The sequence below is a fragment of the Oncorhynchus tshawytscha genome, linkage group LG26, assembly GCF_018296145.1.
Source record: "Oncorhynchus tshawytscha isolate Ot180627B linkage group LG26, Otsh_v2.0, whole genome shotgun sequence".
Lineage (NCBI taxonomy): Eukaryota > Metazoa > Chordata > Actinopteri > Salmoniformes > Salmonidae > Oncorhynchus > Oncorhynchus tshawytscha.
Window position 1 is genome coordinate 34372774 of NC_056454.1, and position 13032 is coordinate 34385805.

At 45.2% G+C, this 13032-nt stretch overlaps 1 protein-coding gene across 1 annotated transcript in view; it reads right to left on the minus strand.

Moving 5' to 3' along the window:
* LOC112224855 (receptor tyrosine-protein kinase erbB-4-like) overlaps nucleotides 1–13032 on the minus strand; it is a 275238-nt gene that overhangs the window by 85407 nt on the left and 176799 nt on the right. Inside the window, exon 17 of the mRNA XM_042306366.1 lies at nucleotides 3177–3309. Within this exon, the coding sequence (XP_042162300.1) occupies nucleotides 3177–3309 (133 nt within the window). The remainder of the gene's footprint in view (nucleotides 1–3176; nucleotides 3310–13032) is intronic.

A 13032-nucleotide genomic window follows, 5' to 3' on the forward strand; every position in this document is an offset into this window, starting at 1 on the left:
AACAATGGTTATTATGGTCAAACAGTTCTATTTTTGTTTCATCAGACCAGAGGACATTTCTCCAGAAAGTATGATCTTTGTCCCCATGTGCAGTTTCAAACTGTAGTCTGGCTTTTTTATGGCGGTTTTGGAGCAGTGGCTTCTTCCTTGCTGAGCGGCCTTTCAGGTTATGTCGATAAAGGACTAGTTTTACTGTGGATATAGATACTTTTGTACCTGTTTCCTCCAGCATCTTCACAAGGTCCTTTGCTGTTGTTCTGGGATTGATTTGCACTTTTCGCACCAAAGTACGTTCATCTCTACGAGATGAAGGCACAGTCAACTTAGTTTATGTAAACTTCTGACCCACTGGAATTGTGATACAGTGAATTATAAGTGAAATAATCTGTCAGTAAACAATTGTTGGAAAATGACTTGTGTCACACACAAAGTTGATGTCCTAACCGACTTGCCAAAACTATAGTTTGTTTAACAAGACATTTGTGGAGTGGTTGAAAAACAGGTTTTAATGACTCCAACCTAAGTGTATGTAAACTATCGACTTCAACTGTACGCATCAGGCATCTCACAGTATGTAGCTAGTAGCTACAGTACTGAATGGGAATAAAATATGAACCCAAAACATGGCTAGTATACTGAAACTCAATTAAAGTGAAACTGAATGATAGGCTGCCTGTTAATGTTATTTCACAGTCGTCGTTATTACTAATATCATATATCTCCTATCACATGTGCAGTACTGGTGCTGTTTGCAGACCTGACAGTGGTTCTGTCCTATAATAAGGTGCCATTAGGGATTTACCCATCTCCTCTCTATCCTATCCATTCATTCTGATCAGACAAGGGAGAGGGGGGAGACAATGCTCTTGATATTTCATTAAGAGTTCCAAATGCAGACAGAACGCTTCCTGGTTGGGGTCGCGTGGCAGGGAGTGGAGCAAGGCAGGCTGGGATATTCATTAAGATGGATGTTTTGAGGGGATGAGAGACCTGCGCTCTGCTCCCTGCGTCATGGTCCCCTATTCCCTACATAGTACACTAGTTTTGACCAGGGTGTAGCCTGGGGATGCATCCAAAATGGCAGCCTATTTATTGTATAGTGGACTACATCTGTAGGGAATAGGGTGCCATTTGGGATGCAACCATGATGAGAGAATAAAAGGTTTCTGTTATCTAGATGACATGAGTACAGCCTGAGCTCCATCCCAAATGGCAACCTATTCCCCTACAAGCCCTGTTCAAAAGTATTGCACTATGTAGGGAATAGGGTGCCATTTGGGATGCAGGCTGACATCTGTCTATTCCATTTGATGGATGAGATGTCTAATTATCCAAAGAGACAGTGACAGAAAACAGTTATGCTGTACTGCCACAGAGTCAGGAGGAAGCAGGGAGCATTGTTATGCATAGGCTTGTAGGATTGTGTGTGTGTGTGTGTGTGTGTGTGTGTGTGTGTGTGTGTGTGTGTGTGTGTGTGTGTGTGTGTGTGTGTGTGTGTGTGTGTGTGTGTGTGTGTGTGTGTGTGTGTGTGTGTGTGTGTGTGTGAGAGTGAGTGTGAGAGTGAGTGTTTGCGCATGCATGTGTGTGTGTGTGTTCCTCTCATGTTAGCCTGTACTCTAAGACAGTGTATTGTAATGCTGGTCAGGAGCAGACACTCGGTAGAACTCAGATACAAAACATAGCTACCTCTACATAAAAGTAAAGTTGTAATACAGTAATGGTTGTTGTGTTCACGTTTCTAGACGAGGTACAGGACAGTGGCATGATGTTCTATTAAAGCAGTACAACAAGATGGTTGAGATTTTAATAAGGTGTGATTGTATTTGTGTTGCCTGGTTCAGAGTCAGGTCAATATGAGTACTGACGATATTTTTGTGCATAACGTCCGTTCCAAAAAAGCAATGTACAACCAAATAATAATACTAGTCATTATTGACTCTGGGTTCAAGCTCAGGTATTCTAAACATTAACAAAAGAGAGTAGGGAGCGAGGAGGGAAGGAGGGAGGACAGAGAAAGGAGGGGGAGAGGGGTCAGAGAGTAGTGGGAGAGAGGATGGAGAGTGGGGAGAGAGGAGGGAGAGAGGATGAAGTGTGGGGAGAGAGGAGGGAGAGAGGATGAAGAGATGAGGGAGAATGGTAACAGAGGAGAGAGAGAGAGAGAGAGAGAGAGAGAGAGAGAGAGAGAGAGAGAGAGAGAGAGAGAGAGGACGTAAAGGAGAGAGAGAGGGAAAGAGGACATAGAGGAGAGAGAGGGAAAGAGGATGTAGAGAGAGAGAGAGAGAGGGAACGAGGACATAGAGGAGAGAGAGAGAGGGAAAGAGGACGTAGAGGAGAGAGAGAGAGAGAGAGAGAGAGAGAGAGAGAGAGAGGGGGGAAAGAGGACGTAGAGAGAGAGAGAGAGAGAGAGAGAGGGGGGAAAGAGGACGTAGAGAGAGAGAGAGAGAGAGAGAGAGAGAGAGAGAGAGAGAGAGAGAGAGAGAGAGAGAGAGAGAGAGGGGAAAGAGGACGTAGAGAGAGAGAGAGAGAGAGAGAGAGGGGAAAGAGGACGTAGAGGAGAGAGAGAGAGAGAGAGAGAGGAGGAGGGAATGAGCGATGGAGGGAAAGAGGGAAAGAGGATGTAGAGAGGTGGGAGAGAGGACATGATAGTTAAGGGAGAAAGGCCACAGAGGAGAGAGAGAGAGAGAGAGAGAGAGAGAGAGAGAGAGAGAGAGAGAGAGAGAGAGAGGATATGACAGAGAGAGGAAGGAGAGAAGAGGGAGAGGCCACTCTGTGATCTCATAGCCTCTGGTGGCCCTCACCTATAACAGAGCACATCACATGTCAAGAGAGAGATTGGCAGTACTGGCTCTGTGTTATTACAGCTCTTCATAAAGCAGTGAGCGAAGGGAAGACCATCACACTAAGATTATGATGTAGGATGATAGGATGATAGTGAACTGAAACTTCAAAACTTCAAAAGTCTTTGTACTGTAAACTCGTGCTACATCCCAATTGGTACCCTATTCCCTATATTTTGACGAGAGCCCAATGGAAGGTTTGTCTATGATCCACATCTCAAGATGTCCTTACACTGTGCTGTCTCCAGTAAGCTTGAAGTACATACCTCTATCCTTGATTATCACATCCACATCCAAACTTTGTCTCCAGGTGTGTGTGTGTGTATTCACACCCCATACCTCTGTCTCAAGGAAGCGTCGCAGGGCTCTCTTCTTCTTGATGCTCTTCCTGCGGACGGACACGGCTCCGCTCAGAGCCACGATGACCACCACGAAGAGGCCACCTATCACCCCGGCTGCAATCAGGGGAGTCCTGAGGGAGAGAGATGTGAGATAGGGCCACAGCATTAGATACTACCTATTTATTTTCTTTAAAATAGTTTAGCTGCTCTTGATGTACCTATTATTGGCTGGTACAGTGAAACCAATGGACTAGTTTGTCCGACTGGCAGGTCAAACAGGTTTAATCAAATGCTACAAATATTTGAAAGTCAACAAATATTACTTGAAACCAGGTCTGATAAGCACTTACTCCAGAGGTCACAACAGACTTGGCTGACTAGAGCTTGGGACAATTCTTAATTAGCTAACAACCTTTGACAAAATACATGATCTAGCATCTGCAGGTGTCCTGTTACAATGTTAGGCAGTTAATTCAAAGAAGGGAAAGAAATGAAAGTCAGGACATTTTTTCTAATTTAATAAAAATAATATATTCCATTCAGCATGTGTGATCAGCACTTTCCATGATCTCTCCAACCCTCTACACTCCCAACCTGTCTGCCTGTCTGTCTGTCGGCGCTGAGTGCTGGGAACTTTGCATTACGTCCCAAATGGCACCCTATTCCCTGCATAGTGCACTACTTTTGACCATACCCCTAGGGACTTGGTTAAAAGTGCATATAGGGAATGGAGTACCATTTAGAACGCAGACACAGTATACTGTAGGTGAGAAGATGAGATGGTGTATCTGAGTGAATAGGCCCTATTCTCTATCTTAATACAGTTTTTAACAATCACTTTGGCACTAATTTCAGAACCTTGTGGTCATTTTTCAAAACTTTAGACACAAAACTCAAAACGGTCATCACTTGCAACACAGGTTGTCCAATGTTCAAAACATTGCATTGTGCATTCATATCATTATCATACGATCCAAGATGGCGTAGCAGTAAGTCGTCCTGTCTCGTCGTGTCCCTGTATATATCGTCTATTTTTCGTTTTTTACATATTTTTCTTCAAAAACATTTTGCTAAACCTAAGCTTCCAAGTACTCTCCTGCAACCCGCCTCACCCAATGTAGCTATTTTTCCTAAAGTATTTATATTTACTTCGGAACCGGAACCCCTCAACTGAAGCTAGCCGGCTAACCACCAGCTATGCTAGCGGTCTTCAGCCAACCGGTCATCAGCTAAGCTAACCTTTAGCTCGGAAAGCTCTCGCCAGCTCGAACAACGCGACTCTAACCAGAGCATAACGGACCTATTTATTTTTCATCCCCGGATTCATCACTGGATTCCCACCGCAAACGGAACATTTCAGCTGGATCTTCACAACTAGCTATCTAGCTAAACCGCAACCCCGGATGATTACTCCTGGCTAGCGCTTCCACCCACTTAGCGTGAAGCTAGCCCGGCCAGCGCACCTGTACCACCACCGTAGCATACTCCTGGACTACAATACCCGGGCCCACGACCGGTCTATCGATGTCACCGCATGAAGAGGAATAAACAGACTCACCCCATCGCAACGTCCCCTAAAGGCCAACTCTCTAGCCCTCGCTATCTCCCTGCTTGCTAAACTCGGACTGCTAACTGCTAGCTTGTCTAGCCCCGGTCCGCTAACTGCTACCTTGTTTAGCCCGGGCCTACGAACTGTTAGCTTGTTAGCACAGGCCTGCTAACTGCTAGCTTGTCTAGCCCGGGCCTACGAACTGTTAGCTTGTTAGCACAGGCCTGCTAACTGCTAGCTTGTCTAGCCCGGGCCTACGAACTGTTAGCTTGTTAGCACAGGCCTGCTAACCGTCTGAATCGCCGCGTCCCAAACACTCACCGGACCCATATTTACTTTCTATCTCTTCTTGATTTTTAATCTGTTTATACCTTTCCGGAAACCTGCCTCACCCAATGTGATACGGAATCGCTATTATTTTTAATTTTTAGAACACACTCAAGAACCTCCAGAAGCTAACCAGCTAACTAGCTACAAGCTATTTAGTCATTGTTAACTTTTTTTCAACCTGGATAACACTCGCCAGTCCAGCTTCCCTGCCCCATCCACCGCTGCCCCCTGGACACTGATCTCTTGGCTACATAGCTGATGCACTCTGGACTGTCCATTAATCACGGTACTCCATTCTGCTTGTTTATGTTTTATCTGTCGGCCCCGTTGCCTAGTCAACGCCATTTTACCTGCTGTTGTTGTGCTAGCTGATTAGCTGTTGTCTCACCTACTGTTTAAGCTAGCTTTCCCAATTCAACACCTGTGATTACTGTATGCCTCGCTGTATGTCTCTCTCAAATGTCAATATGCCTTGTATACTGTTGCTCAGGTTAGTTATCATTGTTCTAGTTCACAATGGAGCCCCTAGTTCTACTCTTCATACCCCTGACAACTCCTTTGTCCCACCTCCCACACATGCGGTGACCTCACCCATTACAACCAGCATGTCCAGAGACACAACCTCTCTCATCATCACCCAGTGCCTGGGCTTACCCCCGCTGTACCCGCACCCCACCATACCCCTGTCTGCGCACTATGCCCTGAATATATTCTACCATGCCCAGAAACCTGCTCCTCTTATTCTCTGTCCCCAACGCTCTAGGCGACCAGTTTTGATAGCCTTTAGCCGCACCCTCATACTACTCCTTCTCTGTTCCGCGGGTGTTGTGGAGGTAAACCCAGGCCCTGCATGTCCCCAGGCACCCTCATTTGTTGACTTCTGTGATCGAAAAAGCCTTGGTTTCATGCATGTCAACATCAGAAGCCTCCTCCCTAAGTTTGTTTTACTCACTGCTCTAGCACACTCTGCTAACCCTGATGTCCTTGCTGTGTCTGAATCCTGGCTCAGGAAGGCCACCAAAATTCAGAGATTTCCATACCCAACTATAACATCTTCCGTCAAGATAGAACTGCTAAAGGGGGAGGAGCTGCAGTCTACTGCAGAGATAGCCTGCAAAGTAATGTCATACTTTCCAGGTCCATACCCAAACAGTTCGAACTACTAATTTTGAAAATTACTCTCTCCAGAAATAAGTCTCTCACTGTTGCCGCCTGCTACCGACCCCCTCAGCTCCCAGCTGTGCCCTGGACACCATTTGTGAATTGATCGCCCCCATCTAGCCTCAGAGTTTGCTCTGTTAGGTGACCTAAACTGGGATATGCTTAACACCCCGCCAGTCCTACAATCTAAGCTAGATGCCCTCAATCTCACACAAATCATCAAGGAACCCACCAGGTACAACCCTAACTCTGTAAACAAGGGCACCCTCATAGACGTCATCCTGACCAACTGGCCCTCCAAATACACCTCCGCTGTCTTCAACCAGGATCTCAGCGATCACTGCCTCATTGCCTGTATCCGCTACGGAGCCGCAGTCAAACGACCACCCCTCATCACTGTCAAACGCTCCCTAAAACACTTCTGTGAGCAGGCCTTTCTAATCGACCTGGCCCGGGTATCCTGGAAGGACATTGACCTCATCCCGTCAGTTGAGGATGCCTGGTCATTCTTTAAAAGTAACTTCCTTACCATTTTAGATAAGCATGCTCCGTTCAAAAAATGCAGAACTAAGAACAGATACAGTCCTTGGTTCACCCCAGACCTGACTGCCCTCGACCAGCACAAAAACATCCTGTGGCGGACTGCAATAGCATCGAATAGTCCCCGGGATATGCAACTGTTCAGGGAAGTCCGGAACCAATACACGCTGTCAGTCAGGAAAGCTAAGGCCAGCTTCTTCAGGCAGAAGTTTGCATCCTGTAGCTCCAACTCCAAAAAGTTCTGGGACACTGTGAAGTCCATGGAGAACAAGAGCACCTCCTCCCAGCTGCCCACTGCACTGAGGCTAGGTAACACGGTCACCACCGATAAATCCATGATTATCGAAAACTTCAATAAGCATTTCTCAACGGCTGGCCATGCCTTCCGCCTGGCTACTCCAACCTCGGCCAACAGCTCTGCCCCCCGGCAGCTCCTCGCCCAAGCCTCTCCAGGTTCTCCTTTACCCAAATCCAGATAGCAGATGTTCTGAAAGAGCTGCAAAACCTGGACCCGTACAAATCAGCTGGGCTTGACAATCTGGACCCCTATTTCTGAAACTTTCCGCCGCCATTGTCGCAACCCCTATTACCAGCCTGTTCAACCTCTCTTTCATATCGCCTGAGATCCCCAAGGATTGAAAGCTGCCGCAGTCATCCCCCTCTTCAAAGGGGGAGACACCCTGGACCCAAACTGTTACAGACCTATATCCATCCTGCCCTGCCTATCTAAGGTCTTCGAAAGCCAAGTCAACAAACAGGTCACTGACCATCTCGAATCCCACCGTACCTTCTCCGCTGTGCAATCTGGTTTCCGAGCCGGTCACGGGTGCACCTCAGCAACACTCAAGGTACTAAACGATATCATAACCGCCATCGATAAAAGACAGTACTGTGCAGCCGTCTTCATTGACCTTGCCAAGGCTTTCGACTCTGTCAATCACCATATTCTTATCGGCAGACTCAGTAGCCTCGGTTTTTCGGATCACTGCCTTGCCTGGTTCACCAATTACTTTGCAGACAGAGTTCAGTGTGTCAAATCGGAGGGCATGCTGTCCGGTCCTCTGGCAGTCTCTATGGGGGTGCCACAGGGTTCAATTCTCGGGCCGACTCTTTTCTCTGTATATATCAATGACGTTGCTCTTGCTGCGGGCGATTCCCTGATCCACCTCTACGCAGACGACACCATTCTATATACTTTCGGCCCGTCATTGGACACTGTGCTATCTAACCTCCAAACAAGCTTCAATGCCATACAACACTCCTTCCGTGGCCTCCAACTGCTCTTAAACGCTAGTAAAACCAAATGCATGCTTTTCAACCGATCGCTGCCTGCACCCGCATGCCCGACTAGCATCACCACCCTGGATGGTTCCGACCTTGAATATGTGGACATCTATAAGTACCTAGGTGTCTGGCTAGACTGCAAACTCTCCTTCCAGACTCATATCAAACATCTCCAATCGAAAATCAAATCAAGAGTCGGCTTTCTATTCCGCAACAAAGCCTCCTTCACTCACGCCGCCAAGCTTACCCTAGTAAAACTGACTATCCTTCCGATCCTCGACTTCGGCGATGTCATCTACAAAATGGCTTCCAACACTCTACTCAGCAAACTGGATGCAGTCTATCACAGTGCCATCCGTTTTGTCACTAAAGCACCTTATACCACCCACCACTGCGACCTGTATGCTCTGGTCGGCTGGCCCTCGTTACATATTCGTCGCCAGACCCACTGGCTCCAGGTCATCTACAAGTCCATGCTAGGTAAAGCTCCGCCTTATCTCAGCTCACTGGTCACGATGGCAACACCCATCCGTAGCACGCGCTCCAGCAGGTGTATCTCACTGATCATCCCTAAAGCCAACACCTCATTTGGCCGCCTTTCATTCCAGTACTCTGCTGCCTGTGACTGGAACGAATTGCAAAAATCGCTGAAGTTGGAGACTTTTATCTCCCTCACCAACTTCAAACATCAGCTATCTGAGCAGCTAACCGATCACTGCTGTTGTACATAGTCTATTGGTAAATAGCCCACCCATTTTCACCTACCTCATCCCCATACTGTTTTTATTTATTTACTTGCTCTTTTGCACACCAATATCTCTACCTGTACATGACCATCTGATCATTTATCACTCCAGTGTTAATCTGCAAAATTGTAATTATTCGCCTACCTCCTCATGCCTTTTGCACACATTGTATATAGACTCCCCCCTTTGTTTTCTACTGTGTTATTGACTTGTTAATTGTTTATTCCATGTGTAACTCTGTGTTGTCTGCTCACACTGCTATGCTTTATCTTGGCCAGGTCGCAGTTGCAAATGAGAACTTGTTCTCAACTGGCCTACCTGGTTAAATAAAGGTGAAATAATTTTTTTTTTTTTAATTAAAGAACCCTTGTACTCGCAGGACCATTGGTTCAAATAACTCATTTATCATGAAATAGCATAGGACCATTCATTTAGATCACCCACACACAAGATACCGATAGTTTCACTGTGTAGTTGTTCGTACAATCATTAAATATTGTAATACAAAATATGTGATACATGTTTCATTATGCTACTTCATGTAAATACATCACTGTAAAAGGACTAGTAGAGAGAAAACTACAGACACAGTGGAATCATTGAACAAAATATGACATTTATTGATGAAATACAATAAAATCACAACATAGGTTTCTTTGAATCAAAGCAAGAATATTTAGCTACAAAAAAAGAAAAAGGTCAACAGTTAAACCTGGTCAAAACATCACTGCAGTGTTCCTCACCTGGCTTACTGTAAAACATCACTGCAGTGTTCCTCACCTGGCTTACTGTAAAACATCACTGCAGTGTTCCTCACCTGGCTTACTGTAAAACATCACTGCAGTGTTCCTCACCTGGCTTACTGTAAAACATCACTGCAGTGTTGGCTTACTGTAAAACATCACTGCAGTGTTCCTCACCTGGCTTACTGTAAAACATCACTGCAGTGTTCCTCACTGGCTTACTGTAAAACATCACTGCAGTGTTCCTCACCTGGCTTACTGTAAAACATCATTCCTCACCTGGCAGTGTTCACTGCAGTGTTCCCTGGCTTACTGTAAAACATCACTGCAGTGTTCCTCACCTGGCTTACTGTAAAACATCACTGCAGTGTTCCTCACCTGGCTTACTGTAAAACATCACTGCAGTGTTCCTCACCTGGCTTACTGTAAAACATCACTGCAATGTTCCTCACCTGGCTTACTGTAAAACATCACTGCAGTGTTCCTCACCTGGCTTACTGTAAAAAGCAAAACAAAAGATTGATTGCTGTACTTCTAGATTTCCATCAACCCGGTCTTGTGGATTTGGCCACAGGTTCTCATCCACATCACAATGGATGTTTTCATTAGCCAAACATCTTGGGAAGAATCTTGGGCGGATCCAGGCCTGACACTGGTCTGCTGTGATGTCATTGCATGCATCATCCATGGCCTGGAGAAGGGTGGCTTGTTCGTGAGGGCGCCTATCATATACCTTCCACCTTTATGTGGAGAAAAAATCCTCAATCGGGTTAAGGAAAGGAGAGTATGGGGGTAAGCACAGGGTGGTAAATTGTGGATGGGCCTGAAACCATGCTTGCACCATTTGAGCATGGTGGAACCTGACATTATCCCACACAATGACATAGGTCATGCCATCAGCTCTACAGACCTGATTTAGCTCATCAAGGATGGTTACATTCGAGCAGCGAATCATGTGGCTGCCTGCAACTCAATATATAGACTATATAGAGTAGAGAGCTTTAGATGTTGTTCGACCAAACATTAGAACGGGCAAGATGAGTAATCTAAGCAACTTTGACCCTGGGATGATTGTTGATGCCACACATGGTGATTCCAGCATCTCAGAAGCAGCTGCCTTCCTGGGATTTTTATGCACTACAGTCTCTAGAGTTTACAGAGAATGATTGCGATAAACAAAACACATTCAGTGAGCAGCAGTTCTGTGGGCAAAAACACTTTGTTAATGAGAGAGGTCAGAGGAGAATGTCCAGACTCATTCAAGCTAACAGAAAGGCCACACATGCTCAAATAACAGCTGTTTTAAAACAGAGGTGTGCAGAAGGGCATCTCTTAACATACAACACCGTGAATAATTCAGGCTGTTGTGGAGGCAAAAGGGCCCTACCCAGTACTAGACAGGTGTACCTAATAAAGTGGCCGGTGAGTGTACAGTAATGTCAAATCTGGAAACATGGTTTGGAAAAGTGGTACATGGGACCATAGGAACAGTGTCTGATAAAGAATGATAATGAAATATTACATCCATAGATAATGTAGTCCAATTGGTTCATGTTCCACAGTAATTGGTGTCAATGGATCTCGTTATCCTGAAACTTTCATGTTCTAAACATGGAATATTGATCATCAGTTTCCATAAAACTATGTATTAAGAGTAATGCAAAAGGTACTTAATTGATATCAATTGTATCAATTGATAGTTAGATCATTGTAATGAAATGAATAGACAGTCATCTCAGATGTAATGTGTGAATTGCATTTTGAAATGGTAATACTTTGATGTTAAGTTGTGTCATTTTGAACAGGCGATTTTAGTTCAATTAACAAATGATCTTATCTTTATGTGTATTGTATCCAAGCAATTGGAAAAAGTGTTAAGAGCTTTGAAAAATGTGCATTTTGATCATTGGTTGTGAGTTTTATGTCTATAGTTTTGAAAAATGACATCAAGGTTCCGAAATTAGTGCCAAAGTGATTGTAAAAAACAGTAAAAAGGGCTCATTTGGCAGAACAGAACAGAGCAGAGTGGCGGCGTCAGCACACTCCAGTCGTGTTTTACATCAGCAGGAAAGCTATCAGCCACCTGGTACATCACAGGGCCATTACATGTTATCACACTCAGCTCACTTCTGGAATCACATGAAACACCCCCCCAATCTTTCGGTCATCGGGTGCCTCCCAAATGGCTCCTCTATTCCCTACTGTATGTAGTGTGCTACATTTGACCACGGCACATAGGGAATAGGGTTATCCTGCTCATTCTCCCAGCTCCACCTCTCTCCTACCCAATATTACAGGGATGGATTTACTGTAGTAAGGGACGACATGATGATTTGTGGAGGAAGTGGCTACAAGAGACATAGTTGTAATTTGTAGGAAAGCAAAGGTATTCTCCTGGTAAACATTGTATAGACATGCCCAAATGGAAAGTGGAGAATGGGGTAATAAGTAAGCCTTACACAGCAGACTGTGGCAAAGAGTAGGAAGGAAAGTAGAAGAGGGTTGACACAATATCATATCAGCTGTGGAACCCAGCCTACAACCTACTTAGGTTAGAGACATTAAATCTCGTTTTTCAACCACTCCACAAATGTCTTGTTAAAAAATCATAGTTTTGGCAAGTCGGTTAGGACATCTACTTTGTGCATGACACAAGTCATTTTTCCAACAATTTCCAAACACCTGAAGGTACCACATTCATCTGTACAAACAATAGTACGCAAGTATAAACACCATGGGACCACGCAGCCGTCATTCGGCTCACTAAGGAGACGCATTCTGTCTCCTAGAGATGAACGTACTTTTGTGCGAAAGGTGCAAATTAATCCCAGAACGATAGCAAAGGACCTTATGAAGATGCTAGAGGAAACAGGTACAAAAGTATCTACATCCACAGTAAAACGAGTCCTATATCGACATAACCTGAAAGGTCGCTCAGCAAGGAAGAAGCCACTGCTCCAAAACCGCCATAAAAAAGCCAGGCTACAGTCTGCAACTGTACATGGGGACAAAGATCATACTTTTTGGAGAAATGTCCTCTGGTCTGATGAAACAAAAATAGAACTGTTTGGCCATAATGACCATCGTTATGTTTGGAGGAAAAAGGGGGAGGCTTGCAAGCCAAAGAACACCATCCCAACTGTGAAGCACGGGGATGGCAGCATCATGTTGTGGGGGTGCTTTGCTGCAGGAGGCACTGGCGCACTTCACAAGATAGATGGCCTCATGAGGTAGGAAAACTATGTGGATATATTGAAGCAACATCTCAAGACATCAGACAAGTTAAAGCTTGGTCGCAAATGGGTCTTCCAAATCGACAATGACCCTAAGCATACTTCCAAAGTGGCAAAATGGCTTAAGGACAACAAAGTCAAGGTATTGGAGTGGCCATCACAAAGCCCTGACCTAAATCCTATAGAAAATTTGTGGGCAGAACTGAAAGAGCGTGTGTGAGCAAGGAGGCCTACAAACCTGACTCAGTTACACCAGCTCTGTCAGGAG